This window comes from Aegilops tauschii, chromosome 3 (assembly GCF_002575655.3).
Source record: "Aegilops tauschii subsp. strangulata cultivar AL8/78 chromosome 3, Aet v6.0, whole genome shotgun sequence".
Taxonomy (NCBI): domain Eukaryota; kingdom Viridiplantae; phylum Streptophyta; class Magnoliopsida; order Poales; family Poaceae; genus Aegilops; species Aegilops tauschii.
The window spans coordinates 629546114-629567318 of record NC_053037.3 but is presented as its reverse complement, the minus strand read 5'-3'; the positions used below and the strand labels follow the sequence as shown (position 1 = coordinate 629567318).

At 44.2% G+C, this 21205-nt stretch overlaps 4 protein-coding genes across 4 annotated transcripts; 2 read left to right on the top strand and 2 right to left on the bottom strand.

The window, feature by feature from the left end:
• Positions 1–2944: 2944 nt before the first annotated feature.
• On the bottom strand, positions 2945–4201 carry LOC109744565 (gibberellin 2-beta-dioxygenase 8). The gene has a single exon (XM_020304008.4). The coding sequence runs from the start codon at positions 4121–4123 to the stop codon at positions 3107–3109; it is 1017 nt and encodes a 338-aa protein (XP_020159597.1). The 5' UTR covers positions 4124–4201; the 3' UTR covers positions 2945–3106.
• Positions 4202–6958: 2757 nt separating this feature from the next.
• On the top strand, positions 6959–7613 carry LOC109735295 (dirigent protein 4-like). The gene has a single exon (XM_020294813.4). It carries the CDS (start codon positions 6995–6997, stop codon positions 7541–7543), a length of 549 nt encoding a protein of 182 aa, XP_020150402.1. The 5' UTR covers positions 6959–6994; the 3' UTR covers positions 7544–7613.
• Positions 7614–10182: 2569 nt separating this feature from the next.
• Positions 10183–10710, bottom strand: LOC109734393 (uncharacterized). Its single transcript, XM_020293902.1, has one exon. The coding sequence runs from the start codon at positions 10708–10710 to the stop codon at positions 10183–10185; it is 528 nt and encodes a 175-aa protein (XP_020149491.1).
• A 2007-nt stretch (positions 10711–12717) lies between these two features.
• On the top strand, positions 12718–18192 carry LOC109776618 (uncharacterized). The gene is made up of 3 exons (XM_045234015.2): positions 12718–12862; positions 13474–15656; positions 17860–18192. The coding sequence occupies exons 1-3, from the start codon at positions 12754–12756 to the stop codon at positions 17878–17880; spliced, it is 2313 nt and encodes a 770-aa protein (XP_045089950.2). The 5' UTR covers positions 12718–12753; the 3' UTR covers positions 17881–18192.
• The last annotated feature ends 3013 nt before the right edge of the window (positions 18193–21205 follow it).

The window sequence follows — 21205 nt, the reverse complement described above, 5'->3', positions numbered from 1 at the left end:
CCAGGGGCGGACCCAGGACAAAAATTACCCGGTGTCCCATGTACAATAGAACAGACATACCATATTAAATAAAAGTGTATATTAATGCATATGATTCTACAACATTATATTTAAAACCAATGAACATTTTCATCATGTATTGATCTCTCTTGCATTTTTAGAAAATGTTTCCTTGTACATGTAATTTGTTAGTTATTATTTGATATTTGCGCTTGATAATTTATATTTGGGTAGAGAAGATTAAACCATGAAAGGATATATATATCTAACACTTGGGATTTTTTTTGCGGGTTAATACTTGAATTGCATGGTTATAAAAGTAAGCTTACTTTGGTGCATCTAGTCTTCCGAGAATCGTCCAGCACAAATGCCGATCACCTTCAAGGATTGTGATCTGACCTTCACTTTGTGAATAAATTTTGAATATTTCACGCAATTTTTTTTATAAATATATCAATGATCCAATCATTAACACAGTTACGAGCCCTTGCCATAACCCTCAATGGTTTTATGAACAAGAATTACAATCTAGAAGAAACACGGCGCATTGGGGTCCGTACTTGTTATGATTTACCTTATATTTTTCCTCCGCTGTTTCGGCCGGTCGACATGATCAGGGGACGACGGCGTCAAAGTGAGCATGCTGACCTGAGTGCCGAGCCAGTGATGGATTGATTTTATTTAGAGTGACATGGAGAGGCGTTTGATATTTTTTGTTGGTTTTAGATTTATTTTTTGGTTGAGAAATTGTTTGTTTTAGATGAAAGCCTTTTTTTTAGAATTACTAGATGAGAGCCTTTTTCTGAGAAATAATTAGATGAGAGCCTGGTCGATCAATTTAGCTCTTTTTTTTAGGGGTGGTCGATCGATTTAGCTGCATCGCGCCGTAGCTATTGAATGGGCCAGCTTGTTGTACCGGTGTGTCCCAGCCGTATATGGGCTATATATGTAAAGGTAAAACATTTTTCTACCCGATGTCCTGTGACACCCCCTGGCTCAACGTGGATACGCCCCTGGCGGCGCCGACGAACAAGAGCAACATCTGTCTTGTCCGAACACGCCATTTAAATATATATAAAAAGCATGAGAAAATGCATTTGAATATGTATTATCTTTCCTAGAATCGTATCGGACAAGATCCAACTTGGGGACGGCCAGTTCACCACGGAAAGGGATGCTAGTCGGCTTCTTACCTCTATAGAATCCAGATTGTTTTAGTCTCTTTTTATTAGAGTATCAGATAAGCATGTGAATAGATGCTTCTAGAACATATGATATGGTTGAGTTGGGGGTTCAATTAGAAGGCCACGTGGCAGAATCCTATGAGTTAAAAACTATATCCGACGGATGATAATGCTCGGATTTGCCTTCTCTTGATCGTTGAATTGGCATATCCAACGACCAATATTTGAAGCTATTAGCACACTATATAGTGGTATAGATACACTATGCTTCCTATTTTTTAAAACCTTGCAACTAATTGAAACCTTCAATTTATAATTGGGTCAGCACGATTTTGACCAAGTCAACAATTCTTCAAGGGCTCTTCCATTCAATTCTTTTAGTTCACTATAAAAAAGAAGAAAGATCTGATACGCCCCCGTCACGTTTTTTTATAATTAGAAAGAATCATCTACGTCTTAAATACGACTTGATATATTTGGCAGGCAATAAAAAGCATTAAAAATATATCCGTTTATATATATGCTGCATCGACATCCTAATTGCCAAGACACCTCAGTGAACGATCACTCACACATATCGATCAGCGATGGAGCCCATCATTGGAAACAATGCGCCGGCGATCCCTAACTTTTGGCAATTGTTTATACACATATTTTAGCCTATTAGACTATTATTTAGATTACAATTGTGCCACACCCCTAGCTTTTGTACCGATGAACAGTTCTCACTGCCTAATTTTGCAATGCAAATTAAAATGCATGATTAGCACGTAGTGCTGTCCTGATCATTTTTTTCAGTGAATTATTTAAGTGAACAAATTCAGTCACTGATGCCCCAATGAACTTGCCCGGCTTGTCCCTACACACCGCAGCTGATGCACCTCCATCTAAGTGGGCTGTGGCCCAATATCTCACCTCCCACTGGTTTTAGGCTGGGTTTTTTTGGGCGTTCTTTTGTTCACTGGTGTTTTTTTGTTTGGTTTTGGTGGTTTTTGGTGTTTTTTTTTCCTTTTTATTTTTGGTTTTTCTTTTTTCTTTTTTATTTTCCTTTTTGTTTTCAGTTTACATCAATGAAGTGTTCTCATTTTTGTGAAAAATTTTAATCCATGGAATTAGTTTAAAAATCAACTTTGTTAAAGTTTTTCAAATCCACAGAATTAGTGAATTTTTCTCAAATTCTTTTCAAATCCATGAACAATTTTCAAATCCACAAAATCTATGAACTTTTTTTAAGTTCTTGAAAGTTTTCCAAATCCATGAATTTTTTTCAGATTCGTCAAATTATTTCAATCATTGAACATTATTTAAAATTTATGAAAATTTCTTAAATTCAGAAGAAAAAAAATCAAATTTATGATTTTCTTTGAATCCAGAAACTATTTTTAAAATTTGTGAAATTTTCAAAATTCGTAAACTTTTCCCAAAATCTCCGCACGGTGTGTGTTCATTGTCTCAATTCTGTGTAGTTATCTTGTGTTGCGCAGCGTGCATACTAGTATATTTATGGAGAGTAGGAAACATGAGGAACAAAATAGTCATCATGTGCATACACGTATGGCGGTGCGTCCCAGATGGACAAGGCCGCCACAATCCGACTGCACTGGCTCCATATTCATATTCATAAGCCCGCCGCCGGCGGCCATCGTTCCGATCATGCCGTGCGTGCGTGCGCCAACTCGACCGACTGTGCCGCAACCAACTCGTGCGTACGGACGGAACCCAGCCAGATAAAAGGACTCTGATCTGATCTGATCGATCCAAACAAACAAAACAAAGAGCCCAGCCCACTAATTAGTAGGAGTAAAAGCTTTCTCGGCCCGCTACAACCATATACATATACAAAATGACAACAAGACAAGAAGAGAAGAATGGATCGATCAGGCTTGTTCCAAGGCGCCGTCCGTCCCGTCCAATGAACATGACTATGATTGACTCACGGGGACGCGGAATCGGGCGAGGCCGACCTTGGAGCCGCTGGCCTTCACGTCCGCCTGCACCTGCTCCCGGAACTCACGGTAGCTGAACGCCCTGTACAACTCCTCCTGACGACAAGCTGACGGCGGGCCGACGATGACGGCGTCCTCCTGCGGGAACGCGAAGTAGCAGAGCGACATCCTGTCCACCTCCGTCCAGCCCGGCGCCACCACCCGGTGCTCCGGGCTCCGGTACGCGCCCCCGCTCATCGCCTGCAGCATGTCGCCCACGTTCACCACCAGCGCGCCCTCCATAGGCCGCATCGCAAGCCACCTACCACCATAGAGCACCTGCAGGCCGCCCACCCTGTCCTGGTTCAGGATCGACAGCACCGAGCTGTCCGTGTGCGCCTCCATCCCCAGCTGCCGCCGCCCCGCGCCCGACGCAGTAGCCGGGTACCGGTACGCGCGGAAGATGCAGCCGCGCTCCGTCAGGTACGACGCGCGCTGCTCCTCGTCCAGGCCCAGCTCGCCGCAGGCCAGGGTGTCGAACAGCTTGCGAGCGATGCGCGCCATGTGCGCCACGTACTCCCCGCTCACCGCCTCCATGAACTCCGCCAAGGCACTGCCGCCTGCTTCACCGTCAGCAGCGTCAGCAGAAGAATGAGAACGGTCGCCGGTGTCGTCGGCCTCGACGTGCAGCCCCTCGAGCCAATTGAGCTGTTTGACAGGGAGCGCCGCCAGCGCCGGCGTGCCACAGAAGTAGCCGGGCAGCCGGGACTTGTTGGCCGCGTCCAGCTCAAGGAGCCCGCGCGCCAGCCCGAACAGGCGGGCGGTGAGGTCGCAGGGGACGCCGTGGTTGACCAGCCGGAACACGCCCGGGTCCCGGCACGCCGCCGCCAGCTGCTCCGTCAGGCTCGGCTCCTCCGCCTCGAGGTCTACAGTGGGCAGCTCCAGCTCCTCCAGCGCGCACTCGTCTGGCTGATGCTCCATGAATCGACGAAGATGGATCTCCTGCTGCTGCATCACGATTCACGCGGCAGTCCTGTTGATGGATCTAGATACAACAGAGGAGAGCAGAGCAGGCAAAGGGACAACCTTTACTCTTTTGTTTATATAATAAAGTGGACGCCTACAACTGATGATGAGCAGAGCAGAGCAGAGCAGATCAGACTTTGCTCTTTGTCTCTTAGCTTCTTTTGTCGGTTAGTGTGCGTCACTACTACTCCTCCGTCCTATAATATAAGAGTGTAAAAAACGCTCTTATATTATGGGACGGAGGAAGATGAATAAGTCATTCACGTAGTTCTAGGTTGACAATTTAACTATCTAAATATGTATTATACGTGATAAAAAATATATATTTAGAAACTACATCCATGTAGAAATCTAGTGATATATTTTTCATGACATATAAAATATATTTAATTCCTTAAATCGATGACTTAGAACTACGCGAATGACTTATTCACCTAGACAGAAGAGTATTTCTTCCTCCTTTTGTACCATGGTGGCTATGGACACAGATGCCCTATCATATAAAGTAGTTCGAGGCGTTCACATATATTTTTTCTCCTTAATGCAAGCTATCACTAATGAGCCTCATTAAGAAAATAGAAAATAAAGACTCTAGTACACGTGCATCTCTACTTTCTACTCCAAACTTTTCAGCTTTTGACACCGGACCACACTTTTTCTCTCCAAGCACCCGCCTCCTAGAGAGGATCCCGCTTTCCTACCCGAACCTACTTTATTTGATATCCGATCCTACATGGCATGTGAGGCTTCATCCTGGGGCTATGCATTGTACATGCCGTAAATAGCATCCCTAGCTACTATCCTAAATTTTAACTCCTACAAAAATGAAGCAGTTAACTTACAAAACTCATTTCAAATATTTTTTCCCCGTTACTATATAAAGAAAAAGGGAAATAAAAAATATTTTTGCGGTTTCATCAAAAACCTTGCACGGAAAGTTAAGTTTAAGGCACTCCTCAAAATTGAGCAGGGTGAGCTATACTGAAGGACTAACTCTTCAATTTTGAGGGGCTAAAGCTTTTAGAAGAAGGGCTAGTTTTAGGTTAACTTCTCAAAAAGAAATTTTTGACAAGTTAAACGTTTTTAAGGGAGGGGTTATAGATACTTTGAGTTGGCTTAGTTTTTCCAGGATGTCTTAGATGTACTATGCTTTCTAATTGTCATTTAATCTCGATTTTTTTGCCACCTCAATGTGAATCTCAACGCGGAGACAACAAACGACGACACAAAGCGAACTAGATGATACTCCACACGTTGTCATGGAAATTGTTTGCTATATATTTTGATGAAGTTGAAACATGAATATTTCATTATTGAATAATATATATGGTTTTGACATGCATGGCTGAATGGTTTGGTGGATCTTTTTCCATGCATCTTAGCATGTTGAGGTGGCACCTGGAAATATGGATATTTGATTATTGAATATATGTAAGATATTTGTTGAATACACGCACACTGCGTTTGGATGTCTCCATTGGGAGGCTTGTATTGGATTTGGTATTGCTAAGTTTCATTTCAGCTGTTTGGCTAGACACTGAATTGGCGGTCGGTAATGAAACAACATTTCAGGCCCACACAAACACAAGGCCTGCAATACGGAGGCCTCCGGCTCTGAATTGTGCTGAAATCGCCTCATCCCGCAAGTTCACTTCTTTTTCCACTCGCGAAAAAGAAGCTCGGCAGCGTCTTGGTGCGTTCCCTCCCCGGCCCCCTCCTCTTGCAGCATCTCCCCCGTCCCCTCCACTGACGCGCCGTGCACCGCCTCCAGCTCGGTGGCCATGGTCGTCCGCCGCAGGCCCATCTCCTCGACTGCCTCCGACGCGACGGCCATGGGTGTCCGCCGCCGGCCGGTCCCCTTCACCACCTGTGCGCTGCCTGCACCTCCTCCGATGTTGAAGAGAGGTCACGCTCGCCTGAGAAGCGCGACGCCTACCCCCTCACTTCCCCGATCTGCTCTGTCGAGTCACCGCGTGTGTAGTTGCTGTAGCTGCAGCTGCTGGACGCCTGGAGCAGTGGAGCTGGAGTAGATGACGAACGACTGTCGCTGCTGAAGCTTTCGTCCTGCTTGCCTTCTCTTCGGTTTCTATACGTGTGCGGATGTGGGCAAATTTGATTGATGATTCGTGTGTGTATGGTATGGGCCAATTTGATGATTCGCGTGTGTATGGTATGGGCAGAAAATCGTAAAAGCTTCCCAATCAATGTGAATATGCAATTTCAATGTTTGTCATCCAAACATTGTTTGATTTGGTATTGAAACCTCACTGACATTTCATGAGGCAATTCAGTGAACAACCAAACAGGCGAATTCGTATTCATGTTCATTTCAGTTTCCTTGCTGAATTGGTATTCCAACCAATTCATTACGGAGCCTTCCAATACGGACATCCAAACGCAGTGCTAGTGTAATGGTTTTGACATGCATGGCTGAATGGTTTGATTCATCTTTTCCATGCATCTTAGCATGTTGAAGTGGCACCTGTACTAATCCTCCGCCACTAGATGTGCCACCTGGATGCCACGTCCTGCTTGGGCCCTATTCCGTCCCGTGGTCGAGCCACATACGGCCAACCAAGGTGACTTGCAATGTCCTCGCTTCAAGTAGGCTATATTTCACCAAAAATTCTATAGATGGATCATATTAATTTCTTTCCAAAGATAGACACTACTTAAATATAATCATTAATTGCCTGTACATATCTTATACCCAAAAGATATCCTCCTATCTATATTCATTACTTTTTTTTTCCATATAACGAATACCAAATGATATGCTCTCCCCAACTATAAATACACAGACCAAACCTTCTCACCGATCATGTTCAATTCACAATCCAAAAACCACAAGAACACAAGATGAGAATTCGATTCTTACTCCTCACCGTCCTCCTTATATTTCTCCAATGCAATGCTCCTCTAGTTAGTGGAAGCGAGAAGGTGACAAACATCCGCTTCTACCTTCACAACACCCATAGCGTGAATGATCCATCTTCGGTCCTTGTCGCTGAAAACAAGAATGCCACGGCCCATGCTCATGGCTTAGTGCCCTTTAGCTCCGTCTATGTGTTTGACGATGTGCTCACCGAGGAGCCCGCAAGTACATCTAAGGTGGTTGGGAATGCACAGGGTATGTATGTTGAAACGGGGAAAGATGGGTACACGATATTGGAAAGTATTGATTGTGAGATGACAGATGGTCCATTCAAAGGCAGCTCGTTCGTGATGTTCTCAAGAAATCAATTCAGTAATCCAAGCAGGGAGCTTCCCGTTATTGGAGGTCGTGGTGCATTCCGTATGGCCAAAGGGTACGGCTTGCTCAGGACCGTATGCATTAACTGCATCAACTCCATGAACCCGTCCAAGGGAGATATCATCGAGTATAATGTGACTCTATATCTTCATTGAGTTTATATATGGTTGTCATGTGTTCCTTGTAGCGATAATAACATTAATGGATGATTGAGTTTCCTAGTTATTGTGCTTTGCAAAATTCCGGCTCAGATTATCATGTTAAGCTTGCAAGCCACTGCTTTACTATTTGCACCATCTATAAAATAGGACAATGAGCAAGCATGCATAATTAATCAACTACACATATGAGCTAACCATTGATCTTCAGGTACATCAAAGTGAAGAAAGATGATTAAAAAAACACACAATTGGATCGTCATCAGGAAATAAACAACAGAAACCACATAACGGATCTGGATTATGCATTATGAACCATTTCAAAATCACGTACAGAAAAACAGAGCAAGTAAACTACCCATATAATTCTGGTACATAAATCTGGATCATGTATGTACGAGCTACGAGGCCCAAGGGCTCCTGCACGTACAGTCCAGCCGTCGGCCCCTCAGTTCAGTTCACAGACACACGACAGGCGCAGTAAAAAAACAGTTCAGTTCAGTACAGAAGGGCTAGTAAATGGCCAGGATCGATCTGAGGAAGATCAAACGGCTATCAAAAATTTAAAATGCACCCAGCGCATGGCCATTACGGGTCGTGTATCGTGTATTAGTGTGATTTCTGTGCTAAAAAAGCACATTTGTGTGATGTGATGATAAACACTAGTAGTAGCTTATAGAAGGACGTATATTCGTGTGCTCAAATGCACCGATACGGATACGGGTATCAGTATCGGGCCCATACGGATACGTAAATTCGTCATTTTGAAAAAGTGCCAATATGGATACTTTTTACTATTTATTTATTTTTCAAAAAAAGAGATTCGGAATGTCAACCGTGACCTTTTTACATGCATGGATTCCATGGTTCTCTGTCTTCTTTAGCAAATGAGAAGAAACTCTAGAGTAGCTACTCAAAGCTTCATGACCACAGTAGTCGCATTTCCATTTAGTGTTGCCCTATCCAGGTGATTTCTCTATGATTTGAACATGGCTTCACAATGGTGGGTACAATAGGAGGTTCAGCCGGAGGAGCCATCTGGAGGAGATGAGAAAAATGAGATCTTCACAGATCAGAGGAGAAATAAGAGGGGATTAGCTTGGCTGGGCAGGAAAAAGGAGAAGAGGCGTTGGTGAGGAGTAGCAGCTCGTCGCCGGCTAGCCGCCGGCCCTGGGTGAGTAGCTGCTAGGTACGCAGCCACCAGCCGCCACCTGGTGTGAGCTCGGGAGGGAGGAAAGAAAACTGGGAGGGAAAGGAAGCGGGCATTGGGGTACTAGGGTTGCTGTCTGCCTCTTAACTGGGCTGAGTGGTCTCTTAGATAGGCTGGGCCGTATCCAAAACGAACTAAAAAAGTATCCTTCAAGTATCTGAATTGTTTTAAATCGTTTATTTATGGATACTCCTTGGATACGTATCGGGGGCGTATCGGAGGAGTATCGGTATCGGATATGGTATCCAATACCGATTCGTTAGTTGCCTGAAGTATCGGCGCATTCGAGTTCATGTGAGTTCAATTGGAACCAAATTTATCTTCAAGTTGCATTCCTTAATTAGATTGCACATTTTTCTTATCATGTAGTATAATGTAATTCGACCTGTTGGATTATACCGACCCATCCCGTCCCATCGGAATGACGATATTTTTCTGCATTAATTCCACACCAGCCTATGTACTCCCTTCATTTTTATTTACTTGGCATATTAGCTTTGTCTCAGATCAAAATTTCTAAACTTTAATCAAGTTTATTAAAAAAGTTAGAGTTTTTATCATTTATGCCACTAGTTGTGTCCCAGTACTTAGTTTGCCATTAGAAATTAAAAATTGTCAAAAATTCCATCGCCCCATGAGATGCTTGCTCAAAAATGCCATTATACACCTAAAAATGTCATCGTTTCTTAGATGTTTGCTCAAAATGACATTAGACATCGTTATTGTCGGGTCAAACACGTTGACCATGTTAGGGCATCTCTAACGGCAACCCACAAATTTTCTCTCGCATCCGTCCGCGGACAGAAGGGGACCAATCCGCGACACGGATGCGGGAGGTCGCCATCTAACCGTAGTCGCATACATCCGACCTTCCTCATGTTTTTAGTCCGCACAATCAAATAGCCGCACACAAAGGGCATAGACGTTCAAATTGCCGCATGCAACAGTAGTTCAAATTTGAAAAAGTTCAAATATTACATCCCAACATTGTTTTCCCGTTTAACCGCCCACTAATGCTCAATCAGATCTTCCTTCAGCTGCTCGTGAGTTGACCGATGCCAAATTTGTTGATGCATTTGAATAAACTCTTCAAATGTGGTCGGATTCTGGTCTAGAAGTTGGATAGGATCACCCATATTCTCAAATTCTAGAGTTGTGGCAGCATCGTCACCCTCATCCTCAACTATCATGTTAGGCATGATCACACAACATGTCATCACCTCCCACAAGGTCTCCAAATCCCATTGTTTAGCAGGTCCACAAACAACTGCGAAACGGTCCTGCAGAACTCCAAATACCCGGGCATGCCAAACCAAGCGTGCCAAATCTAAAGATCATGTGATGCAACTGCTTCAAGAATGATGGTGGGCTTCTTAAAATGACCCTGATATTGCCCTTGTAAAGCCTTCGGGGAGTTCTTCCATTTTCAATGCATGCAGTCAAGAGATCGAAGTAAACCTGGCCACCCTCTTGCTTCTGAGATTGCCAAGAGCCTCCCGATGTCTTCCACAGTTGGTTCTCTCAGATACCGAGGTCCGAACACCTCGACCATGGCGGTTGCAAACTTGACCATGTCATCTCCGCATGTGCTCTCAGACATCTCTAGGTACTTGTCCCACGAATCAACGGTCATGTCATATGCAAGCATCGAGGTGCGGGCGTGCACTTCTGGTAACCAGAGAAGCCTCGTTCGCATGGCGTCCTTCTTCAGAATGAAGTAGTCATCGTAGGACCAGACACCATGGTACAAACGATCGAAGACAGTCTTGCGCATCCGAAAATGCCGGTGAAAATGGTCAGTGAAGAGTGCATTGGGGGCAAAGTAGTCGGCCATCAGTGTCAAATGGTCGAGCGCCCTATTGCGGTTGAGCACTCGATGACCCTTGATCGAGCCCTTGAAATTGAGAACATGCTCCTCCTCTTGCTTCACGTCTTTAAGGATCACCTGCATCATCGTCGTCTCATCGAAGTACTCCTCCTCGTCCGACGAGCAATCGAACGACTCAACATACTACTCATATATGTACTCCAAATCGGAATCCATTGCTAGAAAGAAGAAGGGAAAACTTTTTTTTAGCTCCGGTGATTCATCAAATAGTTGCCGGGCATGGTGAGTACAACTATAGCGGATGGTACCTGGCGGGGCGGTCGAAGGACATAGATTGAATAGGGGCGAAGGAGAAGAGGGGTGGAGCCCTGCTGGAGCACTTGAGGTGACCGAGACGTAGAGTTCCGGCAGGGGTGTGGCGGCGGCCGGGGTGGTGGAGCGGCGGCGAAGGCAAGAGAGAAAGAAGGAAGAATGGAGTCGCGGGGTCCGAGAAGGGTTTTGGGTGGGCCGAGGTCGTCGGGGTCCTACGTTTCGCGTGTCCTGACTCCTGCAAAGCTCCCCCACGTTTGTCTGCGGTTTGCAGGAGAAAACGCGTCCGGACTGTCCCGCAGACTGATGCAGGCCCGCGTTTGATGGCTTCCACGGTCCGGACGGATATGGACGGTTTACGGGTGCACCTTAGAGATGCCCTTATATGACCAAAATACTCCTAGACACACATGCCAACTCTCTTTATCTCACAATGATAAGTGTGGCCCCAGTTATCAGGAGTAAGCAAGCAAATAATTTTAGAGGAAAATAAAAACGCTATTGGGGATCGAGTGGGACTCACACTTTTATCGTAGTGAGATAGAGGGAAACCTGACATGTTAGTCCATGGGTATTTTTGCCATATAACATGGTAAATGGGCTTTAGGCTGAAAGTAATGGTGTCTGGTGGCATTTTTTAGCATGCGCCTAATAGAGTGATGGCATTTTTGAGCAATTGAAACTCCTAGTGGCAAAACTGGGTAGTGACACACAAGTAGTGGCATAAATAATAAAAACCCCAAAAAATAACATCCACGGTACCAAGTCAATATCATTATAATCATCATGCAATCTCTTTTTATACCATATATTTTTTACTGTGAAAGTTTAGAGTGTTTTCAGTTAACTTGGTCAAATTTTATAAAGTTTGACTTAGGTCAAAGCTAATATGCAGAGTAAATAAAAATGAAGGGAGTATAATGCATGCCAAGATAAACCCAAACAATTAGTTGACACTCTTTCTACGTGTCTTCTAGCTTGAAAAGTGTTCCTTTCAGCATGAAAGAAGCAAAAATGAATTAGTTACATTGTTATAAGGTGGGCATGAGTACAAAAGGAGTGATTAAATTAGAGCAAGTCCAACAACTCCCTTATTCATAAAAAAAAATTGTTTACGGGAATTTGGGGCAAAAACCCTCTCAAATAGTTCTCGTAAATCATCCACATCTTAAGGGGATCCTGTAAACTAGGTCCTTTTTTCCCCTCGGGTTTACGGGAAGATAATCCTCCGGTGTAATTTTGGTGGGCTAGAAACAACCTGAAACTTTACTGTGCGCCCTGCTGGAAAGTTGACATGCCGCCACCTGGGCCACGCCCGCACCGCCCCTCGCCGGCGGCCGTCACACGTGTCACTGAATGGCAGGTCCTAGGCCATTATCTATTTTTTAAATTTAAAATAAAAAAAAATTTTAGGGGAAGAAGTTTGCGGGAACTAACAAAAGTAGCTCTTGAGCAACTTCCCCTGAATTTTAGGGTCATCCCATAAAACCAGTTTTACGGGAAGTTTTTTAAGAAAGTTGTTGGAGTTGCTCTTAAGGACTAAAGTAATACTAATATAAAATCCGATCGATTCCTCCAGTCAACAAAGACACTGATTGGGATCATGCAAATTAAGGCATAAGGATCATAGTTACCAAAACTCATGGAGACGTGGCAGGTAGAATGAGAGGAGGCTTCAGATGGAAAAAAAAAGGAAAAAAGAAAACGAAAAAAAGAGGCTATGATACACTCTGTGGGGTAGCTAAAGTTAGCTAAATAAAGTTATTCCAAACACATGGCTGGAGTAAGAGTAGCTTTATTATATTCCAAGCCCATCGTGTAAGCAAGAGGACCTTTGGCTAGCCAGCTGAAATCCCACACATGCACGGACAGACAGATCTCCATCGTCTGTCTTCTTCCTCCATCGTCTCCTGCCTGAAGCAAAGCCTAGGGAGGAGCAGCAGCAGCAGAAGAACAACAAGAATTCCTGGTACGTACATGGCAAATAAACTTGTACGCAGTAGCAGTTTTATAGTTAATTTTGGTCCTAAACCAACTCATGCGGTGATATTGGTGTGTTGTAATCTGTCCTTTTCAATGGATTTTTTTATCTACGTGCCAATCACTGGACTTGTCTGATACTAACAAACCTTTGTTTTTTCCTAGCATTGGACAAATTTGTCTAGTGATATAATCCTAGTCGCTAGGTGACCTCTTCTAAACAAATATGACCTTCTAAAGTTTACTGGCAACTCACTCGTGAGCACTACCAATGTACGGTGACCACAATAGTGCTTGCTAGTTTTAGTGAGCAACTATATATGTTTGTTTAGAAAGACAAGAGCGAATGGCTAGAATAGCAACTTCTTATGCACATAATTTGTTGTTTTTCCACAGGGCATACTCGCAAAAAAAAATCCACAGGGCAATGGAATGCGTGTTTTTGCATCAAAATTAAAGATCACATTTAGTATTCAGTCATGAAAATTGTCTAATGATGAGAATTTATGTTAAGCCATGGTCAAGCAATGTTAAGCTCACCTAGTAGTCATTCTACATTGGTGGGTAGTCTTACTATACCCACACATATGTTTCTTTCAGGGTGGATTACGGGGGGCGGAGAAGGAGGCATGGAGCACCATTTAGGCAATCTGAGTGAGTTGTGGAAGAGCCCTAGAGGAACAGTGGTTCGTATTGAGGTGCTTGCATTGGTGGCCATTGCCCTCTCCTTCTTTTATGTGGCTTTTGGGTCCAGCCGCCGCTGGTCCAACCACTGGATGGTTCAAAAAGGTGTCTTGGTTGCAAATGCATTATCATTGTCCCTCGGGACATACAGCATTGGCTTAATGCAGTCCTCGTCGGTGAAGAGTGAGATGTACCCCATCTGGGCCGTATCCTTGCTCACCCTCTTCGGCAGCATTGACTCAATCAGTGGGTACAACCTTGACCACAACAGCCAGTTCCTGAAGTTGCTATACCAGCTCTGCCTCTATTGTGGATATGTCCTACTAATTGGTATCTCCACCATCTCCACTGATGTAGGTAACATTGCAATTGGTGTTCTGTGTGCCATCACTTTCATTAAGGGCTTTCACAGATCACTAGCAAGTGTGTTGCCAAGCAGATTGCGGAATGTGAACAAATTGATTGCTGATTACATGGGAGAGAGCCATTCAAGAAGTCATGATGGTGACGTCATTATGAGAGATTACCCTAAGTACGTGGTCGACTGGCCCCTAGACCATTTCAGAAAAAGAAACAACATATTGGAGGGTAATAAAGTCATCACTACAAACAAGATATGGCTTCGCACCCTCACTTCATCAGGACGAAACACTGATTCTTACAGGGATGTTTGCCTCTCCTTCTCCCTATGCCATTTGTTGCAACGGCGTTTCTTTGGGTTCGCATGTGCTGAGTCCCGCCTTGATGAGACCGAGGATTTTGTCAACAAAGGCCTGCTTGTACAAAGGGATGATGGTACTGTTGACTATGAGAGGGCATTTAACGTCATCGAGGTTGAGTTGTATTTTCTCTATGACATATTTTTCACCAACAATGCCTTCCTTCATTACTATGAGTCGAAAGTTGCAACAATTTGGACATTTGCCTCAATCATTGGCATAATATTTGTGGGAGTTGTGACTATCATACCTGGGGCAAGAACAACACATATTTCTGGCGACACTATTGTTGTGACGACCACATCATATGACCTTGTCATCACTCTAGTAATACTGGTCTCCATTGCTTTGCTCCAAGTGATGCAGTTGGTACGGTGTTGGACATCCAACTGGTCTAAAGTTGCCCTTGTGTGTCAGTCTATCAGAAATGGAGACGGGGGCTGCCAAATGAGGTTTAAAGCGTTTATGACCAAGATTAATTTTTTCGCCGGCTATGTCTGGCAACGTAAGCTTGGACAATATTCATTTGTTGAAGCAATCAGCACAAAAGAGTGTGTGTTGGCCACGTTTGTGAAACGTGCGTTTAAGGAATGCATCACTTTTTCAAGGATATTTGGGTTGCGGTACATTGAGCAAGTTTATGAGGAAATGTTTGGCAGTCCTACAGGCAATCATGTTCTGTTGACCGCACACGTGAAGGAAGCCATTGTTGACTCTTATATGCGCCTCTGCCTTATTGACAATGGTGATCTAGGTACTTGGTCTTGGACTTGGCCGACAATTGGTGTCTTTTCGGAGAGGAAAAATGGACCGAGAACTATTATGGCTTGTCACATTGCGACTTGTTACCTGGAAATGGGGCAGTCAAAAAACAAGAAGTGGCTTGATGAGCACCCTGTAGAAGAAGAGAGGGAGAAGCTAGCAGTGTATTTTGATGTTGCCACAACGTTGTCCAAGTTGATTGTCTCCGCGCCACAGTTGCTTCCTCCGAACCCCTTGGAGACAAAATCTGCTTATAGTGCAGCTGCACGGGAAGCAAGACATTTACTACGTGGGGCGGAAGACAAATATGAGGCAATGAAACATATGGACTCAACAACAGGGGTGATTACTAATGAAGAAGAATCAGATTTCTCCAAGGAAGAATCAGTTTTCCGGAAGGGCATGGACCTAGGGAGGAGTCTCGAAAACCAGCCTGTGTTTGTTCTGTGGGAGGAGCTGGCAAGATTCTGGGCCAATAGGTTGCTCTATGCCGCGCCTTCCGATAATGTGAAGGAGCACATTGATCATCTCTCACGGGGTGGTGAGTTCATCACGCATCTCTGGGCTCTGCTGTTTCATGCCGGCATAGTCAATGCCGACCAATTCGAGCAAAAGCAGGTAACACCTTCCTTCTGAAATGTCTTAATTAGTAGTATCACTTATGTTTCACGTATACTAATGCTCGATCATTCATTCATTCAATCAAACTTTTAACCAAGTGTGGCCACATATATTGTATTACTACCAGTATATATCATATATTAGGTTAGACTATATTTTGTTTAGGCGGGTAGAGTACAAATGAGAGTGATGAAATTAAGAACTAAGATCAAGTCTAGTTGATCCCCCAAAAGTTATATCTGGGGCATAAATTTTTGTTTCGAGGAATTAACACCCATCTAGCAGATCCCTCATTTCCTTTAGTCCCTCAAAAAAATAGCTTTTTATCTCTCAAACATTTTCCCTCTACCTCATTTTTGCTCCAAGAAGAGCAATTCTCAGTAAAAAAATATGGGGAGGCCGCTCCCCTCCCGCATTCATGTTGTGGCGGATGGGGCACCGACCAAGATTTTGTTCCATGGAGTCCCATGAAGGTTGGAAATCCAACTTGCCCGATGCATTTTTGGCCAAATAAATACTCCCTCCGTTTCTAAATATAAGTCTTTTTAGAGATTTCAAATGGACTACCACATACGGATGTATGTAGACATATTTTAAAGTGTAGATTCACTCATTTTACTCCGTATGTAGTCACTTTTTGAGATCTCTAGAAAGACCTATATTTAGGAACGGAGGGAGTAGAAAAGTGGGACCAACACAATGAGCAAGAGATGTGTGGAAAACCCCTTCTTTTTGGGTTTCGCAACAACTTGGGTGAAATGGGTTTCTACCGGGAAACCATGGTCGAGTTTTCGACCTTGCTTACTGGTCGAGCCAATGTAATGTATTGAGATTGGCTAGCCTCCGGCTATAAAACCCGGTGCCGCCGACCGCAAAACCTAGCCCACCCCACCACCCATCCATTTTCGTCGTTGCCGCCCCCAATTTGGGTTGCTGCCGCCGGGCTCTAGGTCATGTCCACCGCTTGACTATGGACACCGCCGAGCTCGACCTCGTGGTCGTGGCCGCCGCTCGACATCTGTCGCCTCCCGATCCCCGCGCCGCCACCACCTCCCCCGTCATCGTCGTCGACGAGCACCCGCGGCGCCTCACATCACATGTCGCAGCCGCCACTGAAGTACCATGATGTGAGGCTCCGTCCGTGGGGAAAGTGGGCGCATATATAAGATATGTAACCCGGAGTACCCAGACGCGTCGACATGTGTGTGAATTGGCATGTTTGCCAATGTAGAAGAAGCAGTGCACGCCTATGATACCTCCACGCTCAGCTTCTTCTGGAGCAGGGCGAAGCTAAACTTCCTCATCGACACCTCGGCAGCGGCCGCCATCTCGCCTCCAGCTATGAGGGTCGCCTCCTGGGCTGAGGAGAAGGAGCATCGAGCGGCCGAGCTGTAGCTTGCGGCCAAGCGCGCTCATGTCGTCTTCGTGGCCACTCTCCTTTTGAGGAGCATCCGTAGATCCTCACTCAGAACAACGCGTTCTTTGAGTCCGTAGGGAACGCACACACGATTTTCCGCCTCAAAGCCGAGCGTGAGGAGATGTTGGAGGGTCTTCACGAGCTCGTAAACGACGAGGAGGAGAAGGACAACTTAATGCCATGGAGTCGGTCCACCGCCAACTACCACGAGGCCGGCCCCTTGGAGCTCCGAGTCGGACTTCTCTGAGGAGTAGAGCTCCTTTGTACTGTACTTCTATTTAGTTTATTATCTCGATGATTAGCTAGTTCAGTGTCGAGATAGTGTTAGTAGGTAATAGACTATTCAATTATGTTAGGTATGATATTAATGTGCTACCATTGTTTAATTATGCAATGGAGTTGTTTAAATTTGTGTTTGAAATGAACTTGTGTGACAAAATTGTTTTGGGATCTTTTTTTTGAGGCATTAAGCTTTGAGGATCAACTAGATGGACGAAAAGTTAATCCTTCAAAAAATGAGGAATTGAAGAATGGTGGATTAAGTTTTGAGGGATCGGCTAAAGTAATCTAAGAATAAATTTGAATCCACTCAACAAGTACTGAACATTTTTCTAAAAATATCCCCATTTCAGTCGAACAAGTTTGGTAGAGAGAAAAATATGACGAATGACATAACTTTCCTTCTTTTTCCTTACATACTAGACGAGTGTCAGTGTGTTACTTAATTATTCAGCTAGAAATATAACTTGTAATGTGAATTAATTGGGCAACCATGTGCTCCAGGTCCTACGGGAACACTGGTGACCACCAAGATCGATGTTGCCGCCACTGAGCTCATTGAAAGTCACACACATCCTATTATGTGGTCGATTAATTGCTTGCTCGGATTTTACTCATATTGTTGTAATATCTCGTAATGTAATGTAATGCAAGCCTGTGGGAGGCTGGGTTGGCCGTTTTTTTTTCCTTTAATTATGTGTATGTGTGGATTTGGGGTTTGTGCAAGTATACAAACAAGTACTATGTAATATGTGTATAAATTATACTAGAGTGGGAAAATATACATTATATGTTTATTCTTTCATATATTATTAAAAAGTGCAATTACTGTGCAAATTGTGTGCATGTTTTCGTCATCATTTGTTATAAGTTTTTTTATTTTCTTTCTTCTGCAAGGGTAATAGCAAGGCCACCAATTCATTCCTTTTTTAGGAAACTTTTTTAGTTTTTATTTTGCTTTATTATAGGGGGCAAGAAGAAGGCTGGATGAAGAAGAAGGCAGCTGGGCCTTTGGATCTCGATCGGACAGTGGAGAGCGATTTGACTAAACGCAAGGAAAAAAAAATTCAGGCGTCTATTTATTAGTTGGCCCTATATAACCGGAATGAATGAATTATTGTCCACCGTGAGCTGCAACTTTTAAACACAACTAGTTGGTACTTCGTATGCAAATTTAGAATTTGTTAGAACAAGAAGAACTGTACTGGGTGCAATGTGGCAGAGTTAACTAGCTACGCCACAAAGACTGTAATACTGCACTTTTTCATGGATTCGCCTCTGCCAGAAGGAGGGGGAACTTTATCAAGAAACTGAGAAACGATAGTGGTGACTAGGTAGAGGATCCAGATGATTTAAAGAACCTGGCGGTGGAGTACTTCAAAACACTGTTCACGTCAGGCGTCCTACATGCTGATCTGGACGTGCTAGCAAAGGGGCCAATGGCTCCTGTGCGACGTTCTTCATGCGAATTGGAAGGAGGATGTAGTTCGAATGAATGGCTGTGATGCGACGTTTTTGAAGCCAACAGTAGCTCCAATGCGACATGGCTCTGTTTAACCATGAAATGAAAAACACGAGGGGTTAGCGATTTGAGTTATGACACGTGGGACCCGCCAGTTACTCGCATGCGGGTGGGACCCACAACTTATCCACACAAGCATGCCCGTGCTCATCAGCGTGCCCCGACCCGAGCCAGCCATGAGCCCGACCCAGCCCCCCCTCCATTGCTTGCCCTGCCCCTTTCCTTTCCCACCTTCTTCTTCCTCTGCTCCGGCAACGAAGCGCGCCGCCGGCGAGTGCTGTCTAGCTCGACTTCGGCCTCCCGCCAATCATGGACGCACTACGGTCCACTGCCGTTGACAAGATGCCCCGATTGCCCGCGCATGGAGCCTCTGAAGCGTTTGACTTGTGTGAGGGAAGAAAATGGCAACCGTGGGCGCGAGTTTGTGAAATGCTTGAGCAAGCCACAGCCGGGGCAGGTTAGATCTGTGTTCTTGACCAATCGTATGGTCTAATTTCTCCTGATTTCTTTCTTTTTTCCTCGAATTAGGGCAGTGGATCTGGGTGGTGGATTTAGGATTCATGCGCCGCCGGCCCCCTGTTTTTCAGGTTCTGAAGAAATGTGGGCATTTTGAGTGGCTCGATGACTATGTAGAAAGGTTGAAATTGGAGGCATCAACCCCAACCCAAGAGCTCAATTTTGGGGGGCGGCTTGCCGTGGAACAAGCCCCCAATTTGGCGGACAGAGCCGATCCGATGATGCACAGTGCAGAACTGAAGTGTGAATTGAAGAAAATGGGCAAGCAACTAAAGCATCTGATCGATTTAAAGCAGCAAGCAAATATGATGGCTGGAGCATTTTATTGTTGTGTCATTGTTATGGGTTTATTTTACTTGATGTTCATCAATCGCTAGAATTTGTTAGAGTTTCAATTAGTGTGTCAGCTAGTTTTAGGGGTTCTCTAATTTCAGTTATTGTGTCTATAGCTAGTAGTGCCCAGTAGTTTGAGTTAGCCAGGGATCATTTGTTAGATGAATTTGAATTTGTGTGAAGCAAAACTTTCTTGAATTATTGTAATGATATTCTCAAGGGCCCTATTCAGTGTTCATGCTCTGTTCTGTTTTTGTTCTTCAGTTAACAGAGTACACACCCAAATTCAGTTTCTAGTAAAAAAACAAAACTGGGCTGCCGAATAGATGTTGGGCCGTGAGAAAATAACCATGCCCAAATAGAGACCAGCCCACCCGCGTAGGGGCACCAGCCCACCTCTAACTTCGGCAAATAAAACACCAAATTAGTTTTACTTTGGCCTTTTTCTTGCAAATAAAATGTTACTTGTTTTTACTTTGGCCTTTGTGTAAAGCATCCTAAATGTATTTTCCCAATCACCATATAAATTTTTCATTGCCCTTTGTTTTGCCTTCCACACTGTGGTATATTTCAGTTTAATGGGGTACATCTTTTCCAAGTCTACTTTGAGTTTCTTGGCAGTAGTGTTTGGTGTTTTGGCTAAAATTGAGGTGATCTTTTCTGCAACTCAAAGTTGTGATGTCATGGTTGATACTCTCTGTGAACTTGTAATACAAGTATGTTGATTGGGGATTTGGTTAACCCTGACAGTACTTCCATCAGGTTGCAGTCTAGCAGATATGTACCACTTGCAAGGCTTGACACTACCATCAAATCCTCTGCACCTCGCATAAAACTTCTTTCTATCAGTCCAAACAGTCTTGGCATCAAACTCATGTTTCACTGCATAAGTCTTGAAACACATCCTAAACTCCTTCATGCTTGGGAACAACTTGCCTACTTCAATGACAGGGTTTTCTTTGTCATACACATGCGCCAGCTCATCATCATGTGCATCATCTACTTCATCTGCAGCTTGTTCCATCAACTGTCCATCTACATCTTCATCAGCATTAGCAGGCAAACTAGATTCGCCCCTCTCCTGCTTATCTCTGTCATCGACTGGAATGCCAAAAAGTTTGGCCATCTCAATGTCAGGCATTGGTGCAATGACCAAATCAGTAGGCTCATCTAATTCAACTACATTCCAATCAACAGTTGCTGCAGTTTCAGTTCCAGTTCCAGTCACCTGTCCCTCTTCGACTATTACTGTAAGTTCAGTACACATGGGAACAATGGCCTCTGTGTAGCCCAATCATCATCTACCATCTGCGCAGCCAAGTGTGATGACACATATCCAACCTTCAAAAAAATATTCACATCAAAATTAGCCCGTTTGCTTGTCCAGCCGTTTTGCCGATCGATTTCTTCAACAATCTGTTCACCATCTTCTATTCTCACATACTCTCCTTTCCAATCATCAAACCGCAACAGTGATAC